Consider the following 21585-nt stretch of genomic DNA (forward strand, 5'->3'; position numbering starts at 1 on the left):
CAAGCGTTGCAAGACTTGGCAGAGGTCTTGGTATAAACAACCTGGTTGAGGTCTTGGTATAATCGACCTAGCTGAGGTCTTGATATGAGCGACCTGGCTGAGGTCTTGGTATGAGCGACCTGGTTGAGGTCTTAGTATAATTATGTGATGAGCTGGACACGTGTATAATATGCATTGGTTGTGAATATTAGTCCCTCACATCTACTTTTGGAGAAACTTATGATTTCTTCAATTTGATACAAGCATCTTTGTAAGTTCGTATTTTTTACTTTTAGCTACATGCGCCCCTTTGATTGTTTATGTGACCAGACCTAATTCAGTGGCACATGGCACGTCTAGGCGAGTCTCATTTGGCTGACCTAGATTACGGCGTTAAGAATTGCTTGAACTAAATTTTGCTTATGATCCATATTGCTAGAGATCAACAAGACTTAATGCCATTTTAGCATTTTACCAAAGAAGCGGTTCATAGCATCACAACAACCTAACCAATCAGTAGTTATGTTAGCCAACCGAGCCTGGTTGGCCTCTTTTCTAACTACTTTAAGTTATGTTGTGTTATTTAGTTGTAAATGTGAAGTAGCCGTGTCTATAAATCCAATACTTGTGATATAACGCAAATGCATTGAAATAAAAACATAATATTGAATTATTGATTGTCTCAAATTTCTAAACCGAAGTTACCCTTTGAAGCTTTTCTTTCAAACTTTTCTTTGTTATCGGGCAAGGTTTGTAGGCTTTGTGTTGGGCTTTGCGGCATCCATCCATGGGAGGCGATGATGTACATCACCGGTGATATAGCCGGGACTAGAAATACTACTTTCTTTATAGGGTTAACTAGCATTACCCCCCACTAGATGAGCCAATTAGGATTCCACCACCCCCCAAACACACAATCAACTTGGTTTGACTGTTAACTTTTAAGTCAAATGGCTGAAAATGACATTATAGGAAATTAAACGGTCTAAATTAATAGACTAATATAACCCTAGTTAAACCGCAAGCGCACAGCTATCGTTGAAAATAGTTGCGGCAAACGGGTCGATCCCACAAGGATTGCTATTTCGGACAAACGAGTATTAAAATTATACTTAACTAATTCTATCGGATTTTTGATATATGATTTAATCTAACTATTGACTAAGCAATGCAATTAAACTATTAACTACGAAAGCATGCAATAAAAATATGGATTAACTATCAATGAAGAAAACACTAAGGCTTTCGAATCCACTCTAGACCGTTATAGATTATCTTAGTTTAATTAATTTTAAAGTTCTCTTTTTATTACGAGTAGCATGAGGGAAAGGCAGCCCTTGCTTGCTCGAAGATGTGAGCGTGTAATTCTTCAACAATTCTAACAAATCGTTTTAATTGAATTTCAGCAAATAGATATAAACCCCTAACAAAAATTGTCTTTTTACAGCACAACTTCTCACAAGTTTAATTATACTTTAGAACCGATGCCTTGATATCAACAGAAACTTAACCCAACAATTGACTAGTCTAGACATGGATAAACATGCAGGATATAATCAATGATAAAATTTCTACAGAAATCAGAGAATTCAATTAATTATTTACTGTAAAACTTAAGTCAGAGAACAATAACCCAATTAAACATAGAAAACCCTACGCAAGTCTAGGGCTTCATCTAAGCCCTAGCTTGGATTTTAGCTAGACATGATAATTTGCAACACGAAAATAAAAGAAGAATAAATCATCGACAAAACCGTAATCCCGCTTTGATATCTTCTTCTCCACGTCGTCTACTTCTCTGGCTCCAATTTGTGCTATCCAAAGATCCCCCTCCTTTTGGTTTTTACTGGTATATATAGAGGTTTGGTTAGGGGCAGTGTTTGATTTGGAATGGAATTCGAAGTTTCTAATCCGGTAGCAAGAGTTTCGAACTAGATCAGTTTGATTGGAACAAGGAATTTCGGTCTTTGGTTCTCTTTTTGGTTCCTGTTCGGATAAGTAGTGTTTTAAATAGAACTAAAAAGGTTTTTGTGGGAAATTTGGTAATTGGGCGATTTAATCGGAAATAGCGAAGTCGGTATTTAATTACTGTTAGTTCTCTTTTGACTTATGTGAAATAGAGAATAACAAATAGCTTTGATTCGGTAGTAGGAGTAGGTGCAGTCTTTGTTTGGTTCTGAAAGTTTCGATTTAGTCGCCGGAACTAGAGGAGATTTTTGGTTCTGTTCGTGCGAAATGAATTTGGAGAAGAAAACTGTTTTGATCCAGTGGTCCGGTAGCTAGGAACTACAGTGGGAACGGGTTTTGGTGTATATGGGCTGGTCTAATTAGTTACACATGAGTCCGGTCTTTACCACATGGGCTTAAACTCAAACTCTCTCTACTGATCACGTGCTCACTTAAGTTCATGGCCACATTGCTTTTCATTCTTTTGGTACTTACTTCCGCTGAAAATAACAAGGTTTAACTAACCATCCAAACCATATCTGATCCAAATAATTTCCCGATTCTCCCATGCTTTTTCAGATACCGACTAAAGTCACGCATTGATATCTCGATTCTTCCCAATATCGACAATACTCTAATTCCTGCAAAAATCAATAAAAATGGTAAATATATAAAATTGAGCATAAATCCCAAATCAAATACAAAAAATATTTTTCTCACATAATATAAAATTGAGCATAAATATATAAAATTAAACATAATATAACATTTATGTGCTTTATCATGACACAATTGCCCCCACCTAATTAAAATTAAACATTTTTTTTTAAAACAATAAGGACATTTATGTCATTTTCAGTTTAGAACTATCCTATCCATGTTTTCAAATTTTTTTGACTAGGGCTAGATATTTTAGCTTCTGGATGATAGACAGTAAAACAAGAAAATAAATAAGATGCCATCATCACAAATGGTGTTCAAGCAATGGCAGAAAAATCTTCCTCTGTGCACCCCTCTACTAGTCTGGGAGCAACCTCGAGTCTTTTTTTATCCAAGCTGATGACTCATGCACTTGAACAGGAAGATTTCAGTGCCTTCTGAACTCTCTTGTACACCATTTTGAACTTAATGGAAGAAAAAAAGACAACACAGAGAAAAGCTATAACAGCAAGCTAGCATTTGTTTTCGGGTTTTCTTTTAGCATTTCTCTTTGTACTGCAGTACTGCCCCTGTTTTAGTTTAGGAGATTCAAGGGTTCGTACTTATGTTGGTTTTACAACTCATAATCCTTCCAACCCATTGCATGGATATACTGAGAGATGAAGACCACAATCGATACAACTATAAGCACGCCAAGTGGACTAGAAGTTGTAGCATTTCAATACGAAGGATATATATGGTACTTTTTTCTAAATTATATGACAACAAAAGTATTATACGGGAACAGAATATCTCAACTACCAAAGTAAACTAAATTGTGAATTGAACAGTTCTAACAAGACATGAGAAAATTGTCAAGGCTTCATCATACGGCTTCTTCAATAGTGATATAAGAAAAATACCAATGCTTTGTCGTTCTGCTTCTATAGGTCGGATTGGTGTTTTATTTCCTCTGATCTAAGCTGCCTCAAAACTTCTGTGTCACACTCTTCCACTGTTGGATCAACTTGCTCAGCTTCCCTTGCAGCCTCAGATTGCTCACCCTCCTCTGCAGCCTCCGGTTGCTCACCACCCTCTGAATTACATTGTCTCAAAGTTTCAGCTTCGCACTCTCCAACTTTTGGATCAACTAGCTCACCTTCCCCTGCAGCCTCAGACTTCTCAGTGGCATCACCCACACAGCCTTCTTATTCCATTTTCTCGAAGTTATTTTTAGTCACTGTCTCCCCCCAGGTCAACCATGAATCACAACCATACTGAACGTCAATTATCAAACCAAATAGGAGTACGAAAGGAATACAACTGACATGATAATAGAAAATTACCTTTGCTTTGTCGTATTTCTTTCTTCTAGGATGCTTTGCCGCATAGCTTTTTTCATGTCGGTATCTAACTCTCTATCCCTTGAATTATGTTTTCTCACAGTTTCTGTGTCACTATTACTGGAAGCTGTTTCCTTTGCAGCCTCAGATTTCTCTGTGCCTCCCAAGTGTGACTAAATATACAAACCAAGAAAATGTTAAATTCAAAATTGGGAAGGTTATGTTATATAACGGGATGCAGTCAAACAGAATCAGTAAATACCAGTTTCGGACCAACTTGATCAACATCCTCTCTAGGACTCTTACTGGCAGCTAAACCTACTTTCCTTGCGGGAGCCTCAGATTTCTCTTTCGCATCATTTCCAACAATTACTGGCATTTGTACCTAAAAATGCAAACCAATAAATTGTGAAATTAAGATTGGAAAGGTAAGAATATAGTACGAGAAGCATTCAAACCAAGCAGCAGCGTCAGATTTCTCTTTCCATCATTGCAAGCAATTGTTCCAAATGTAGAAGTAAATACCTTAATGTATGCCATCAGTAGAGAAAACAGAATTTCCCTGTAATCAGCGGCAGCAGAAGCGTTGAGTTTAAGTGCCCATAGATGCATGGCACAAACCAATTTCGTAAGTTCTGTCTTACAGATATAGGTATGGAAGGAACCCATTTCTAAATCATTATTATCATTTTTGTCCTGTTTATCTGCTTCTTTGCATATGTCTGCTAGGAACTTCAGCCTTCTCGAATCTCCATCCTTGCCAATTTCTGGACCAGAACTATCAGTAGCGACACTTGCCAAAGTTTCCTGCTTTGAAGTGTCTACAGTTTGTACATCCTCAGAAATATCTTTCCCTTTCTCAAATTCAACCAGTTCTGCTTCCCTCTTCCGAAGAAAAATCTCAAATTGATGAAGCCCTTCTTTCCAATGATGTTTTCTTCCCTCAGTCAAACTTGTCCATTTTAACAGACTTTCTTCACTAGAAAGACATGAAAAAACCCAAGTCGTAAAAGTAACGTGGCTAGGTAGTCCCCAACCTTTATGATCAATATCAACAACAGACGTTTCTGAATCGTCATTATCTTCACTTTCCTCAGGAATAGTATATAGATCTCGACCAGAACGTGAGGAGGCCTCATTGAAAAAGAGAGATAGTAAATCACCCTTCAAATCCATCCTCACATCAGATTCAAACCCCAAGCTGCTAGTATCGGAGGTTTCGTACATGCTTGTTTTCGCCTGAAAATTCTTATTACAACTATCATTGATCTCCAGCAAAAATTTATAGATTCTTTTGAGTTGGGGAGCTCCCAGGAGGCAGATGCATAGATGAGTTTGGTCCAAGCCGATCTCCTCAAGTGAACCGCGAATGAGACTGTGTAACTCGTTCATTGCGTATTTTGTCACCTTAGTCACATGTACATCCAAAAGAGCATTCTTGAACAGAAGATCCTGTAATGTAATCTGAATACATTCAAGACTTCCAGCACGCTCAGAATTACTAGATTCTGGGCAGCTCTTGGGATCACATATAATTGATTCGAAACTCTCATTGCGGCTATCCATTACCTTCGACTCAAAAGACACCCATTCCCAGTGCTCTTCAAGCCTATCCCTTACAGTAGAAGCCTCTACCGCTTTCCACTTTCCTTCTGTAATCATTTTAATCCAATCGTTAATCCAATCATCACAATTGACTGTAAGAGAAGAACCTAAGCCATGTTCAACTGATAATCCCTTAAAGTGAGTTCTCCAAACATGTTCCAACTTCCAAATGCTTGTAAGAATCAGAAAATTTCTCATCACAACAACAGCACTCCCAGAATTCCCATTTCTCATTTTCTTGAAAATATAACAAAGCTTCTGATATAACCTCATTTGCTAAATTATTGTCTAAAGAACTGAAATGAGACTTAAGATCAAGAACACTCACTTTAAGAAAACTCTGTTTCTCATCAGTACTCAAAAACTCCCACCAAAGAATTACCTTTTCCTGCATACAGTCACCAATAAGTTTTTCAAGTTTAGCTTTCACATCCAAAATTCTTTCGTTAGGGTCTTTTATCGATACTTCATCATCACTTAGAAGTATATCTTCAGCAGGATCACTGGGGTTCTCAATCTTGAGACCCTCGTAACATTTCTTAATTGCTTCGTCGAACACATTTGCGTCATCAGCATGTAGGTAAACCCGACGAGCAAGAAACAAAGCAAACACAATTGATTGAGGTGCAAGCTTAATTGATGTTTCTGATGCTTTAATAGTAAACCTGAGGAATGTATCTTTCTTGGTTAGGTCAATTGACGAGCAAGTTTGGGCAATCCCAGCTTGAATATGGTGAAGATAAGCAGAGCTCTTGTGTTTTTGACATGAAGCTGTGATGAGTTCCATGGCTTTGTTATATTTATGTTTCCTTACAGCAGCAACAGCTCGTTGTGCTTCCTCCTTGATGTTCAATGGTTCAATGGTGGGTTTCTTTGATGATGAAGATGAAGAAGCAGGGGTGTGTTCGGGGTGATTCTTGTTATCATCCATTAATGGAGTTGATGGTTATTTCTTGATTTTGCTTGGGGATGAAGAAATGAGGCAATGGCTAGTTTCTTGAAAAGAAACAAAAAGTTTAGTGATGAAGAAGAAGAAGAAGTTTTGAAGTGAGAGAGAAGTAGTTAAGACGGTTGGGCAGTTGGGTGAGAGGGTTTTTGTTGTTACGAGAAGTCGAGAACTGAGAATTGGAGGTTCTTATTATAGTTGGTTAAATAAGAGACAGCTGTTTTTATTCCAACGAAAACATAACAGAATTTCTTATGACCGCTTGTTTTTACTTTAAGCCCAAGTTTTTTGTTATATTTTTTTTTACTTATTTTCAATTGTCATTGTTAAGTAAATTACTTGTCAAGCAGTCAACAGTAGTGGTGCAGCACCACAGTACATTGCGGATTTGGAAATTGAGGCGGGAGCAGGGAAAAGTAGATTTATCGGAAGACGCGAGCCTTGTACCTGAATTTAGGCAATGTGATTAAAATGCCAACCCACTGTTGTCAGTGTTGGTAGTCCTTATTGTGGATACCTACTGTTTCTCTCCTGATTTTTAACACAATTATGTGCTTGCAATCTCAGGTTCTGCAGTAATAAGCGCCTGCATACTTCAATAGGCAATAACGAGTCGTTGTTGGTATTAGTATACTGCATAGTAGTGGGGGCGTGAGCGGAGAGGGAGAGGGAGGAAGACTTTTTATTTATTTTGAGAAAACGAGATGCACAAAATGTTTTCAAGTCTACAGTTGAAAAATAAAACAGAGAAGACCGGTTTTGATATAAAATGCCTGCTTAATGTCACTATCAGGTTGTATTTTTTCATTTCTAGCATGCATTCCAGCTTAAATGTAAATATAATGCTCTTTTCCCCATTCTAAGGGTTGTAGCCATCTCAATTCTCACTCAAAAGGATTGCAAGAACATTTTCTGTCGAAAGAATGGATGGAAGAAGGAGCATTAGAACATAGTGTCTAAACTAGTTCTAAAAAGGACGTAATAATTTTTCGTGCATTATAAACTTCTTCATAGTTAATTCCTATTATTCTAACTAGTCGATAAACATTATCTCTAATAAACATAAAAATACACAAACTAATCAACCAATGATGACACATCAAAAAAAAAAAAAAAACAAAAACAAAAACAAAAAACGAAAAAACCAACCTGGCGTGAAAGATCGAATTGACCCAAAATAACATCAGAAGCCTTCAATGTCTTATCAATATTCTCATGTTCTCTTCTATTAGAATGCGTCCTTATCTGTAATTCAAATTTCACTCAAATTAAATAATTCGTTCAAAATAATTAAACCGATCATATAAAAAACAAAAAAGGAATTGACCTGAGTGATTGCGGTTTCATGTTGAGAGCAGAAAGACTGTGATCAAAGGACCCAAGAATTGAGACCATGTTGTCTGTAACGGTTTCATGTTGAGAGTACTGGTTTGTTGATGAACAGAGAAGAGGATACGAAAGAAAGATACATATTTTGCTTCATTTGTATTTACTACTGCATAGCAGTGGGGGCGTGAGCGGAGAGGGAGAGGGAGAGGGAGAGGAAGATGGAGAGAAGAAAAATGAGGACAGATAGAAACCAACCAAACAACGGGTTGGGCCATCTACCCACCCGGCCCAAGATTGTTCGCTCCGCTCACTGGACAAGATTAGGTCTTGGAGTTCATTTGATGTATCTGGACTCATTGGCTGTATTGTGGTGGCAATGATGACGGATCCCTGAGGAGTTGCTCTCGGATATGGAAGAGATTTTTTTTAATTCTTTTTTATTTTTCTTTTGAGCAACCACGACTCATCTCAAAGTTTATTGTAGCACGACAGGTTGCATTGCCCTTGTGAAGGTGTGATTAAAGAGACCCATTGGGAAAATTAAAGTAGTTGTAGTCTACATGGACATCGAGACCATTAATACTGAAGAATGGACAATGCTCCCAGGAACCCACATTAGCCCCCTTTTTTTCTCTAAGGTGGACATATCAGCTTTTACCAATGATTCAGCAGAAAAAAAAAATGAAATACATGCCCTCTTTTCTATTTTCAATTGTTCGCAAGTATAATAAAAAAAAAAAAAAAACTTTCTTCAAAACAAACCCGAAACCTCAAAACTCTCAGTTCTTAAACAAAAGAGGAAACATGAAAAGTGAGAGCTCTCCAAAATAGTAACTCAGGAAACCCTTGATTTCAAATTATAAGAACAACAAAACTACGTAACAACCCATCAAAAAAAAAAAAAAGCTACGTAACAAGATAAACTTATGCGTTTCTCTCTCTTCTCGCCTCCATTCTTCGAGAATAAAATAGAAACAAAACCATTCGTCAAACCTACCAAATCTTATAACCAAAAAAGATTTTGTGATGACGAATATTAATTAGAAGGAGAAAGAATGAATGAATATTAGGTACGTGCGTTTGCAATTGAGAAATTTGAAACCTCCATTTTTCCAATATACACCAATCGTTTGTTTCTCTCAATTAAGTAACCAATCAAGTGGGTTTCTTCGTTTATACTCTTCAGTTTCAATTTTGGGCTCTTTCTTTATTTCAATTTGTAATTGATCAATCTGTTGCTTTCTTTATTAGGAGAGGCTTCAAAATGAAGGTGAAGGTGAAAGAAGGTCCAAAACGTGTCAGGGTTCTATACTTACTTGAACTGTTTTTTATTTGACGAATTTAATAAAAAATGCATGTTTTTTTTCTTTCTCTTTTTCTCTATTATATTGTGGGATTTATGTTTTGTTAAGTCAATCTAGATATTGATTAATTTAGTTTGTTGTTTTGTTTCAATTGGTGTTATTGGGATGATGGCCGTCAAACCGGTATATTGATTGGTGATACAATCACTTTCATTACGGGAGTTTTTTCTCTATGTTGGAATTGTTTTCTTCAATTGTAAGATAGGTGGCTGATCCAAGTACCAACCAAAGGATTTACAGTAGACTGACGAGGAGCACCCAACATTTACTCACATTGTCATACCTAGGCTCATGAATAAACAGGTATTTTATACAATGTTGTATTTTCAAATGCATAGCACTAGACTCATTTCAACATCAGGTATTTTCTACTGATGCATATATCATTTATGACTATTGGCATTATTGTTTGCTTCGTATCTGCCTGATAATATCCAACACTGTTATATAATGTGTTCCTAGGTGGTGTATTGTAGTTGTCTTTATCATTTTGTTTGATTACATATATTTTTTAAGGACCGAATATTATGTTTTAACAACAAATTGATTGTTTTCGGGGGATTTCTATTAGTATATAGATTGTTTTTTTTAGCTGAAATGGATTAAATGGGAGTATGAATTCTTTTAGCTTAATATCATTGTTAATTACTGCGTTGTGTTAGTCATAACTAATTGTCTTTTGTTAATTGATTTTAATGCATGGGATGCAGTTAGACAAATTGGTAGGGAATTTGTAGGCTGCATGTTAAGAAGTGAAGAGATTATAAACTATATATGTTACTTACTACTATTACTGACAATGAACCTGATACTATTACACACTATTACTTCTTTCTCTGTTTGACTTGGTGCTTTTACATTTTGTTTTGACTGAAAGGAATTTGAATGAAACCAAGCTTCAGGAAAGTAGCATAGTATTTACAGTAATCAATTACAAAGATAAAAAAAAAAAAAAAAACTCTTTTAAATGTCATACTATCTCAAGGACAAGCCATAAGTATTGGTTAAATGAAGTGAAAAAGAACAATACTTAATTCCTCCAAGAGATAGGCACATAGCAACATATAGTTATTTCCTAACGTCTCCCAGGCATTTGATAAATGTGTGCATACTATTTTCTTTCTTTGATCCCGATTTATTATTTTGTTTTATCAAGCATGTGAAAACTTTTATCTTGCAAATGGCGTGTCATCAAACACAGAGACATTTCTTAGTGTTTTGTTTCCCCCCACTCCTGTGTATTCTATTGTTGAAAATTTTAATAGTTAAACCACAATGTAGAGACAAGAGACTTAATTGATCTCGATCTCATAATCAAATAGAAAACAAGTTCAGTTTTTAAGAAATCATAGGCTCGGTTATGTGGAGATCATGTGCCTCAAGAAGATTTGATTACATCTACATGTATTCCCAATAGGTTATAGCTTGGTTTCATCCTATAGTGATGATCCATGTGTCTTTGTGGAACCTGGTAGGCGACTCCGTATAATTTGTACTTTGCCTTGATAAGTTATGTCCAGGGATGTGTCAGTGAGTGGAGCTATATTTCAGTGTTTTCATCAAATTTACATATTGGTGCTGTCGTTGGTTTCACCTTGGTGGATATGGATGGTGGAAACTTAAGCCAATCATGGTGGAGGTAGTTCTTATTAACTTTTTATACATGTGGAAACTTAAAGCCAATCATGGTGGAGGTAGTTCTTATTAACTTTTTATATATGTTTACCTCCTAGGCAAGTAAACCCCCTTAATGTGGATACTGGTAATCAAAATCTTATACTGTTATGTCTCCTGAAACACTGGCTTTTAAAATCTAAACTAGACAATGTTGTTCTTAGTAACAGTACTTGATCGCCATGAATGTTTTATTGTCATATTGGTAATTATTATATTTCTTAATAGCTGCCACAGGTTGGCATGGGCTGGAGTTGGCTGGAAAAATAGATGGCAACTCGCCTACCAGAAACAATATTAATGGACGATCAACTGCATGGGTATGAGGACCAAACTCTAGCCAGGCTAGGGTTTAGGGTTTAGATGCAAATGGATCAAGCCTATAGAAGGGACAAAATCTAAATTTAGATGGCTTGATAACACATATTAGTGATGGTTTTGGGGGAATTTATAGAGACCATGGAGGGCAGGTGCTTCTTGCTTTCACTTGAAGAACTAGGAGCAAGCGAAGCAGGCCTTGGAGGTTCCTTGAAGTTGAGTTGCCGCACTAATGTGGAGGTTAGTTGAGTTAATATTAGTAGTACATGTAGTTTAAGGGAGATCAACTGAACATGTGATTATCACTAGACATATTGTTTAGACATGCTCTTGCTCTCGCAATCCAAGACAACATGACTCTCTATTCTTGATTCATATCTACATTGGTTTCTTTTCCCTATTAGGATAATTTTTTTACTGAGCATGACGAGTCCAATGGATTGTTCTCCCTTCAGGTCCTCTATGTGACATTATGTGTGCCTATTTTTACTTCAAGTATTGTTTTGTCAATGCCAACCGTTCAAACTTTGGAGCTCTTTTATTTTTGTGACTGTGAAGTTAGTTGTTTATACTTTGCTAGAGCAAGAAATTTACTTTTTGGTGATCACATTTTCAGAGTGAAGGTGAGGCTTTTCTGTGGTATCTTACTCGAACTGAAATACAGTGAGGATGAGGACTCACTCATCTAATAGATAAGGTATTCCCCTTTTAGTCTCTGACTGATCTTGATGGTTCGAATTTTATGTATCAGGTGCCCTAATGATATGCAACGAAGTTCAAGATTGAGAGAGCTTTGAAGAAAAATAGGATGAGATATATATATGGAGATATTGTTGCAGATACATTCGAATTTGGTACAATCGCCTCTTTCAAACTCTTTCTTTCCGTTATGTATTATTAGTGTTATGCAGGACATGATTTAATAGATCATGGTAAAAATCTAAGTATGAGTACAGTTTATGGGGTCTTAATAAATGCTGTGATATTTGATGGTGAACTAATACGTGTGACTACGTTTTGTTTCAAACAATCCTGATTGTGTTCCAAATTTGATTTGATTTGGTGGTTTTCTTGGATTTTAAATATTTTGACTAATGATCATGTAGTCGTCTATTGGGTGTTTGCAGATAAATTGCTTCTAAGCAAGTACCAACTCAATTTGGTGATTTGAAAAACAAAGGGTGATCAAAAACTTGGCACCTAATATTGGCAACTAATTAAGCTTATGTTGAAATCCCCATAACTGAGATAGGTATTATTTCCTTAGCCTATTTCCTTATTTATTACCAAAACTTCTCCAGGCCATGAGAAAAACCCCACAAAGATGATGCAATCAACTTAATTATACAAGTTTGTTTGTGCCGTGCTTTTCTGATTTGCTCTTTATATGTCCAATCGTGTGGAAAAAGTGTGGCAGGTCTTAATTTTTATTATTTGGTTCTTTAAAATTATATTCTGCCTACAACAAGCACTTTTTAATAAGCAAATTAGAGCATATATGGATTAGGGATGATGGGTTATATGATAGAAGCCCATTCATGCTATTTAAAAAAAAAAAAAAAAATTGTCTGTAGAAATTTTATTTGCTAAAATTATTTATTTATTTATTTTTTACATATTGAGTTTTTGTTGGTTTTGCAGCAAGAAGGCAGTTAAGAAGATTATTTCTTAGAGAATAATGCATACTCGTAGTATGATTGCTTTCACGTAGTTACCACATTTCTAGCTAAATGGATGAACAAATGGAACAACACTGTAAGTTCTTTGTTCTTTCGTTACCTTTGCTCATGTGCTACTATTTATTTGATTTTACGGGTGGTTATATATTAATTGTATTGGAGTTATAAGTTTACAGGGTTTTAGTTTGTTATTTTTGTGTTTTCTTAGTGTAAGATATTTCTATTGTTGTTATGCTCCCACTCATCCTATAAGGTTGGGGAATGCACACTAATTGATGCCATTTTCCGCTAGAAACTTACCTCAAGCACCCTCTATAGGAGGTAGTCAAGCCATATCCTATGCAGTTAAAGGTGCAAGTGTACCTAGGTGTCCAGTGTCAGCCGAGGCAACCATAGGCACCTTTAGGCTGTGAGGTGATAGGGGTGAGCCTAGAGACTAAGTGGTCCTACAATTTTTTTGAATACATAACCTATTTCTTAGTTATATATCTAAGTACATGTATACGGCGGGCCGAACCTTAGTTATATGGGATTATGGTGTACAATACCAAGGTTTTAATCATTTAAAAAAATACTTTTCAGTGAGCATATGGATTTTAGATGCTCCAGTATGGGAATCATTATACTATTGGAGCCACTGAAGACGTCTTTACACTGAAAAAGAAATACATAACATTATCGTGTACCACATTGCTTCATTCTCACACTTATTCTCATAAGTGATTGCCTATTGGGAGATTAGAGTTCTTTAAGCTAGGTCTATTTGTAGATAGTTGATACTTGATAGCTTATACCACATTTACTTCATTTGATATGAGTGTTTGATAGTTTTTTTTTTTATTAATCTTTATTAGGGGCAGTGCAAAGCATAATGGGTATGATTTCATTTGATTCAAGAATATGGTTATCAGGCGAAGCATGTGAAGTATATGTCACTTTAATCTATAAAAGAGCATGACTTTCGGAGTAATAGTTTTAAGAGAATGAAACAAGAAAGATTGCACCAATTAGCTCCTTTGCATGTTTATTTTATCATGCTTAGTATTCTAATGATGCTTCGCCTACTATGAATGATTTTGTACTTCACTGCTTGGTTTTATTATTGTTTCATTGTTGTTAGTCCTCATTTGCTTATTAGAATGACATAGTTTTTGAATTTATTTCGTGAAGGCCAGAACAATTCTAAATAAGCGAGAGGACTAATCCCTATTAAACAGTCGTAGGAATAGGTTGAATAGAGAGAGCATCACATTTCGGCAACTATTCGGTCTATCATTACATTTTACCTCTAACAGAGGGACAAATAGTCAATTTAAAAAGAACTTATTGTCAACCTCTTTCAGATATGAATCCATCTAATTCAGAAGGGAAGAACTTGCATCAGTATCTCAATTTCAATTCAAATATGGGTTTGATTCACATTCCATGTTCTGAGAAATATTTACCATCCGAAAAGAGGAAAAAACCGAGTCTTTGTCTAAAGAAATGCATTGAGAAACGGCAGATCTTGCTTTTATTTTTCTATATTCCCGGATAACTTCCTTCTTTTATTTTTGTGACTGTGAAGTTAGTTGTTTATACTTTGCTAGAGCAAGAAATTTGCTTTTTGATGATCACATTTTCAGAGTGAACGATAGAGCCTTTCTGTGGTATCTTACTCGAACTGAAATACAATGATGAGGACTCACTCATCTAATAGATAAAGTATTCCCCCTTTAGTCTCTGACTGATCTTGATGGTTCGAATTTTATGTATCAGGTGCCCTAATGATATGCAATGAAGTTCAAGACAGAGAGAGCTTTGAAGAAAAATAGGATGAGGTATATATATGGAGATATTGTTGTAGATACATTCGAATTTGGTACAATTGCCTCTTTCAAACTCTTTCTTTCCGTTATGTATTAGTGTTATGCAGGACATGATTTAATAGATCATGGTAAAAATCGAAGTATGAGTGCAGTTTATGGGGTCTTAATAAATGCTGTGATATTTGATGGTAAACTAATACGTGTGACTACATTTTGTTTCAAGCAATCTTGATTGTGTTTCAAATTTGATTTGATCTGGTGGTTTTCTGAATTTTAAATATTTTGACTAATGATCATGTAGTCGTCTATTGGGTGTTTGCAGATAAATTGCTTCTAGAAACTCTTTTGGTCTTTATTAAAAGATAAAGTATAAGAAAACAAGAATAATTGAAACTCTTTATCTTATCAAAGACCATTAATACGCAAGCCCCCTTTTTTCTGTAAGGTGGACACCTCAGCAGCTTTTACAATGATTCAGCAGAAAAAAAAAATGAAATACATGCCCTTTTGTACGCATAAAAAACGAAAAAACAAAAAATTCAAGAAAGACAATGCCCGTGAATAAGAAGAAAGAAAAAAGAAAGCCTATCCTAATCTCTTTCCTCCATATATGAACAAAGAAAGTAACCCAATTTCCATTTTCCTTGATAACGAGTTTTTTTTTATCACAAATTTGAAAAAGGGTCTAATCTTCAAGAACATCATATTTCTTGATAAAAACCCAATCGATGAAATCCGTCGAAAATCAGATCCTCAAAGGCGATAAAGATGAAGAAAAAAAAATCTATGAATGATTGAGAAGAATTACCAACTCATACGGGTATTAGAACTATAATTTTGGTTAGTATACTTCCTGGGATTTTTCATAAATATATTGTTGAAGAAAAGATTCACTGATTTTTATGATATATTGTTTAGCATAAAGGGCTTTGGTTGAGGTTAACTTCATATTCTTTTCTTCCCATTTTCGAACCAAGATTCTTTAATAACCCATCAACCGGTTGTTTATGAAACTTTTTTTTTCCTCTCATAAATTTTGGGTTAACCTCAAGTAATTTTAACATTACAGATCAAATCAGAGTTTTACATTAAAGTGAAGGTCTGTTTGCATATGTAGTTTGATATTTGCATTGGCTATAAAAATCATTTCTTCTCATGGACCTTTATTTGTTCAAGTAATTAGAGCTTTTAAGATACAGTGTTCTTATATACATGGGAAAATTGTGAAATTGGATGTAGACTGTTAAAGTGTGTTTGACATCCTCTATTATTTGGGATATTAGCTTAGTTCATAATCGCTTTATTTTTCCAGTCAAAGGGCACAAGTAGAAGTGAAAAATCCTATTAATGCAAGAAAAGTTCAGAAGGTAGACCGTGAGAAGTTGAGAAGGGACCGACTAAATGAGCAGTTTCTTGAGTTGGGCTGGGGAATGCATTAGGTACCATATATCCTTATTTATCTTCTGTGTCACTTGCTTTTGATAGTCGTGTGCTTATGAAATTATGAGAGGCTTATGTATGCTAGACTAACGTGCATATTTCAGACCCTGATCGGCCGAAGAATGACAAAACAACTATTCTAGGTGATACAGTCCAAATGCTAAAGGATTTGACCACACAGGTTAACAAGCTGAAAGCGAGTATGCAACACTCTCAAAAGATTCATGAGAGGTAATGTTTCTACCTTTGTATAATATTCTGTGAGTTCGGAGGATTTATTGATTTGGATTTGTTTTGCTAATTTCATCTACATTGTGTAATTAGTGGATAGGATGTGTTATCTTAGAGTTGAATTTAAGACAATTGCAATCCTAAAACACCACTCGGCCTGTTTTTAAAGACCCTTTGATAGGAGCTTTCATAGGAAGAGAAGAAGAATTGTTGATCTCAAGAGATACAAAGGTTTGTTCATACATTTTTTTTTTTTAAATTTTTTATGCAAGGATTTTTTTTTTTTACGGTGTGTAATTGATTGTTTTTTCTCTGTTTGTACCAAAAATATGAGTAAAATTTATTGATTTTTCCCCTTTTGTTCCTTAGAAATCTCATCTCTTCTAACTGGTTGCTCTCGCGGAACTTTTAATTTGCAATCTCTCTATCCATTGCTAGCTCTCAAAATTTACATTAGCTTATAATTGAGGTATAGTTCATCTTTTTTAATTGTTTTATTTAAATTTGAGGATGGGGCAATTTTAGGATTAATTTCATAAAATTTGAACGTGTATTAGTTTAATTTAATGGGGATGTTAGGTTTTTAACTTGGTTTACTGAAACTCCATCTTTGTAACACAGAAATGGGTCATTCTTCTTGATCGACAAAGAAGTAGAGAACAAATTGCGGAGTGGGACATTCTTTTTGGGTGTTTCGTGTCACATAAGTAACCAATTTTAATTCTTTGTAAATATTAATGCTGTTTTTTAATTGATGTCATGACAGTCACGTAGATATCCAATTGCTTATTAGTTATTACAATGTAGAGTTATAACCAGTTGCTTAGAGAGAACATTAAAAGTAGTTCTTAAATTTTTCTTTTTTCCTACACGAATACTGATCGCATTAAAAAAGTAACTTTTTTTTTTGTTAGCATTCTGTTTTTGCATTCAATATATATTTCAAAGTGTTCCGTCACATTTGGCTTAGCTTGCTTTAGAGTTGCACTTATTTGTTAGAGCCCCCTTCAAAGTGTTGGTATTCGCATCCAACTGTGTACGTATTAGATAGTTAAGGAATATGCATGTGGTAAAGACTAAGCATTACTGTTTATATGGGGAACAATTTGAACATTGATGGTAAGAAACATACAAGGAAACTTGATAAAACTCTGTTATTGAGACTAGTCTATTTACCTTTTCTTTCTTCGCCTCATAAATGTTAAATGTTGTGGATTGTACCTTATGTCAGTCCTCATGCAGCAAGAGGTGAAGGACTCTAAACGAAAGGAAGCAGAGATGAAGCTCAAAGCTGTAATAGGTTTTCACCATGTTATCAATCTCCTATGTTCAGAACAAATTAAAATTTGGTAGTTGGTCACAATTGCTTCCTAGGTACAGTATATCTTTCTCAAAATTGCAAGGAAATTATGTCTATTAAGAATTTCACTTATGTGATCCTTTTACTAATACAGATGTTGCACACGTATACAACAAGTTTCTGGGCCCTCTTCCTTCAACGATAGAGGAGTTTGTCTCATTTGTTAATGAGCACTTTCCATCCATCATTGACACGAAATATCTTATGAATACTGACAACATGCTTAAATATAGGATGAAGAAGAGCAGCACAACCCTGTCTAAGGCTTTTTCCTATTTGTGTCCACAATCTGTTTCCAAAGGCTCTATTCTAGATAATCTGCCCTGCCAGCGTAAAGTTTGGAGTTCAAGTGGATGAAATGAGGTTCTCTTCACACTCATATTTTTCTGTTACATTTTCTATGTCACAAATTTTGTACTTGGTAGTGTCGAATAATTTATCACTACTTAATTCACTTGCATGGTTAGAAAGAAATAAATTGCAAGCAGTTCAGCGTGACCAATCTATGCAACTTATGATGGACTGATGAGTCTCTTCATTTTCTGTTTGAAGTATTTCTTTGTGTTCTTGATATTGTTTGTGAGGAATTAACTTGAAAAACTAAAAGCCAAACTATGCTGAAAAAGTAGGCAGTTTTATGGGAGAGAAGAACATGAAGGAAATGGCTGGAGTCATGCAATAACAAACTTTGCTAGAAAAAGCTGCACAAGACATAGTAGTTGATGCATTGAGTGAATTTGTAAACCGTCAAGCAAAGCATCAGGTGAGGATCCTATCAAGGCATGACTGTTGTGCAATTTTATTATTTTTTCAAATTGCTTATCTGTTCACTTAATAAGTGCTACTTTCACATTTGTTTGCCATTTTCACGTCCATTTAACTTTTTTTGAGCTTCCCCCCCCACCCTAAATGTGCATTTAACTATTTGTCTTATTTCTTACAGTCTCAAATTTTATGTAATGGGGGTAATTTGTTGATACGGTGATTCAATGGTTAATTCAGTATGTTTTGGTTTCTAATTCGACGATTATTCTTTTAACATTAATTGAATTTCTTTTATCAATTTGATTATTGTGAATTTTGGGGAGAAGATGCGGAAGAATTCAGACCTGAGGGGTTTTCAGAAAGAATTTCTAAAGTGCCGAAGAATCAAAATGTAGATTAACTGTTCTTTCTTCTTGGTTGCAATTGGTTAAATTTCTTTTTTGTGTGTGTCAATGTTTTCTTATGTTCATAAATGTTCTGTTTGGGCTTTTTTCGTGTGTTGCTTCACGTTTTGAAACTTCTACATGTAGATTGCACTAAATCGCATAAGAAAATATTGGGCATTTGATTTGTTAAGTATATGATTAAGGGTGCCACAAGATAGTTGGTGTTTGTGTGCCACAGAATGTGTTGTGGAATTTGCCTCAAGCACTAAGCTATGCATTGTGAGAGTTGGCAACTATTTAGTGTTGCATCTGGGGATGCCATCTAATGTGCCTTATTTTGGTGGGTGGAAAGTTCAAGTGTAAACCTCTTGATGAACTCTTAGTGTGAGCCTCCTGAATCAAGTTTGTTGACACTTCCAATCTTTTTATTTTTTCTTATATGTCAGACATTTTGAGACTTAATTAGATAATCTAATGTGGTGTTCAAGTGTGTTTGCTTACAGTAACCAAGTTTATATATCAATATTTAGAACCTACGGGACATGATTGTGAAGTCATGAGCATGATTGTCTGTTACATATGGGAAAAGTATATGAGATGAAAGGTAGGCTTTCTACCTACCTTTGATTTTTCATAAGTTTGGAAATTAGGCTTTGTACTGTGTAGTATGTTTGTATGGCCGAAACGTGGAAATATATATAGGGAATCTTCAGCGTACGTCAAATTTTAAGAAACAGGAATGAAGGTCCAGTGTACTCTCTAACTAACTAATGGTGGATTTGTTCGTACATGTCTTAAATGATTGAAGGTAGTTTTACTTCAAGTAACATGCGTAGCTCTTTCGATTCCTATAAGAAAGAAGATCTCGGGTTCGTTTTTTCTCCATTCCCCGTAACTGTAATTTTGTCATTTTCTTCTCCTATATTATGTTTCATTATATACTATTCCTATCCTTTTCTATTTTTGTTTCTAATTCTATCTTGATCTCGCTATTTCAGTTTTTGGAATTGAACGTTAACTCTTTGGAACAATGACAAAGCTGAATTTTGGATTATATGATGTCAAATCTTAGATTGGACAATTTGGCAATGGAGCTGCAAAGAGATTTTGCACCTTGATGTACTCTGCTGAATAGGGTTGTTTAGTCACAGCTAATGTGTAGTTTGATATTGAGTTCAATATTTTAGATTGAAAAGCTATTGATCAATTTGTTTATACTTACTACTCCTTGAAAGAATCATTATACTTACTCCTCAAAAGAATTATTACAAAGAAAAATTAATTTCATATGGCAAGCCCGATATTAATTTTTGATGCTACTGATGCATCAATTATATTTCAGTGGATGGTCAGTAAATACTCTACCAATGGTAGGTAATGCAGCTAATGACAGGTAACGCTAGGTAATGTTGTATTGCAGTTGTTAATAGTTTGATAAAAGTAAAAACAGTTCATCGTGACCTATCAATGTAGCCTAGCCGCAGGTGGGCTAATTGGCTAGTGAACAAATAATCTTTATATGTTTATACCATTTTTAAGGTATGTGGCCCTCTTAGATCTATATTAGATGTAGTGTAGTTAGGGGTGTTTATTTGGGTCGGGTCGGATTACCCGTAATCGAAAGTTTGGGTTTTTATCGGGTTCAGGTAGGGGTGATAATTCGGCCCTAAGGCCCTCAACCCTGGCCCTTAAAAATGCTTGCAAAAGCCCTCAAAAGCTGACCCTCATTGATTTGAGGGGTGGGCTAGGGCCTAGGTTCTGGAACATGAGCCCGACCCTCATTAGGCCCTCACTAGCCCTTATAATTTTTTTTTGTTATTTTTTATATATATATATATATGTGTGTTCTAACTTAATTATCTAGGTTATATCAACAATTAGTATTTAATAAGGAGTATATTATAACATAACATATACATTTTTTATAATTAAATGAAAGAGAGATATATAGATCGTATAAAGGCAAAATTAACATGCAATTCTAACGAAGGAACATGGTTAAGTATTGAAAGTGTAAGGTCTCATCTCTTCCACCATCTCTATATCTCATTTTTTAAAGATATAAGAATAAGTTTTATATCATTAGTTGAAACTAATATACATAATCAAAAGTATAATAAAAAAAATTAAAACCGTACCACCAAAAAAATTAAGTAAATTAATAGTGTATAATTCGACAAGGCTTGGCCTGACTCTTATTTGGCCCTCAAAATTGAGGGCCAAGGGACAGGTAAGCAGTGGTGGAGATAGGAATTTGAGTGAGGGTGAGCCAGTTAGACAACCAACAAAAAAAAAACTATTTTTTTACCTAATAATTCAAACCCGATCATAAATCAAGTATATTTTGAACATCAAAAAATCATATAAAACGATTGCAATAAATGTATTAAAACAAATCCAATCTAAAAAAGTACTGACCTGTTCCTAGTTGTCCTCAGTGACCTTTTTTTGTTATCCTTGTTCATCTTCTAGAACTGTTGCAAGATCAACTCGGTATTAATGCTTTAAGGAAGATCCTACTTTAACACTAGCAACATTATCTGTGTTACTAGTTGGTTGAGTGGGCAACAAGTTTCATTTGGTCAAATACTTTAACACAGTTATTTAACAATTAAAATAAACCACTAATCAATTACACGTCTTACAGACCAATAAGAAAGTTACTAAGTATTTCTCAAGCACTTAAAAACAATATCAATCTGTACTTATAAAAGTCAAAGAGCAATACATTATCATTTATCAAATACATTTATTAAATTAAACAAAAAGTGG

General features: G+C 35.0%; 1 protein-coding gene and 1 long non-coding RNA gene across 10 annotated transcripts; one reads left to right on the forward strand and one right to left on the reverse strand.

Annotated features, from left to right (window-relative positions):
* Positions 1-1547: 1547 nt before the first annotated feature.
* On the reverse strand, positions 1548-8329 carry LOC147481709 (uncharacterized). Of its 3 annotated transcripts, XM_086578140.1 has the most exons (7): positions 7787-8329; positions 7609-7704; positions 5842-6178; positions 4434-5750; positions 4171-4293; positions 3912-4081; positions 3286-3805 (listed from the first exon to the last, which is right to left on the reverse strand). In XM_086578140.1, exons 2-7 carry the CDS (start codon positions 7641-7643, stop codon positions 3799-3801), a joined length of 1989 nt encoding a protein of 662 aa, XP_086434266.1. In that variant the 5' UTR covers positions 7644-7704; positions 7787-8329; the 3' UTR covers positions 3286-3798. The 3 variants fall into 3 exon arrangements, 2 of the variants coding, with proteins under 2 accessions (XP_086434266.1, XP_086434265.1); XR_015205122.1 differs by lacking the exons at positions 7609-7704; positions 7787-8329 and adding an exon at positions 1548-2567 and having other exon boundaries at positions 3489-3805; positions 5842-7597; XM_086578139.1 differs by lacking the exons at positions 7609-7704; positions 7787-8329 and having other exon boundaries at positions 5842-7597.
* Positions 8330-8556: 227 nt separating this feature from the next.
* On the forward strand, positions 8557-20094 carry LOC147481710 (uncharacterized). Of its 7 annotated transcripts, XR_015206483.1 has the most exons (14): positions 8557-8858; positions 9040-9455; positions 11055-11384; positions 11896-11998; positions 12272-12396; positions 12786-12899; positions 14582-14643; positions 15944-16070; positions 16176-16302; positions 16396-16533; positions 17545-17676; positions 17757-18425; positions 19622-19682; positions 19812-20094. It is a non-coding gene; the product is annotated as an uncharacterized LOC147481710 (long non-coding RNA). The 7 variants fall into 7 exon arrangements; XR_015206479.1 differs by having other exon boundaries at positions 17757-19682; XR_015206482.1 differs by lacking the exon at positions 19622-19682.
* The last annotated feature ends 1491 nt before the right edge of the window (positions 20095-21585 follow it).

Source organism: Coptis chinensis, chromosome 8, assembly GCF_015680905.1.
Source record: "Coptis chinensis isolate HL-2020 chromosome 8, ASM1568090v1, whole genome shotgun sequence".
Classification (NCBI taxonomy): domain Eukaryota; kingdom Viridiplantae; phylum Streptophyta; class Magnoliopsida; order Ranunculales; family Ranunculaceae; genus Coptis; species Coptis chinensis.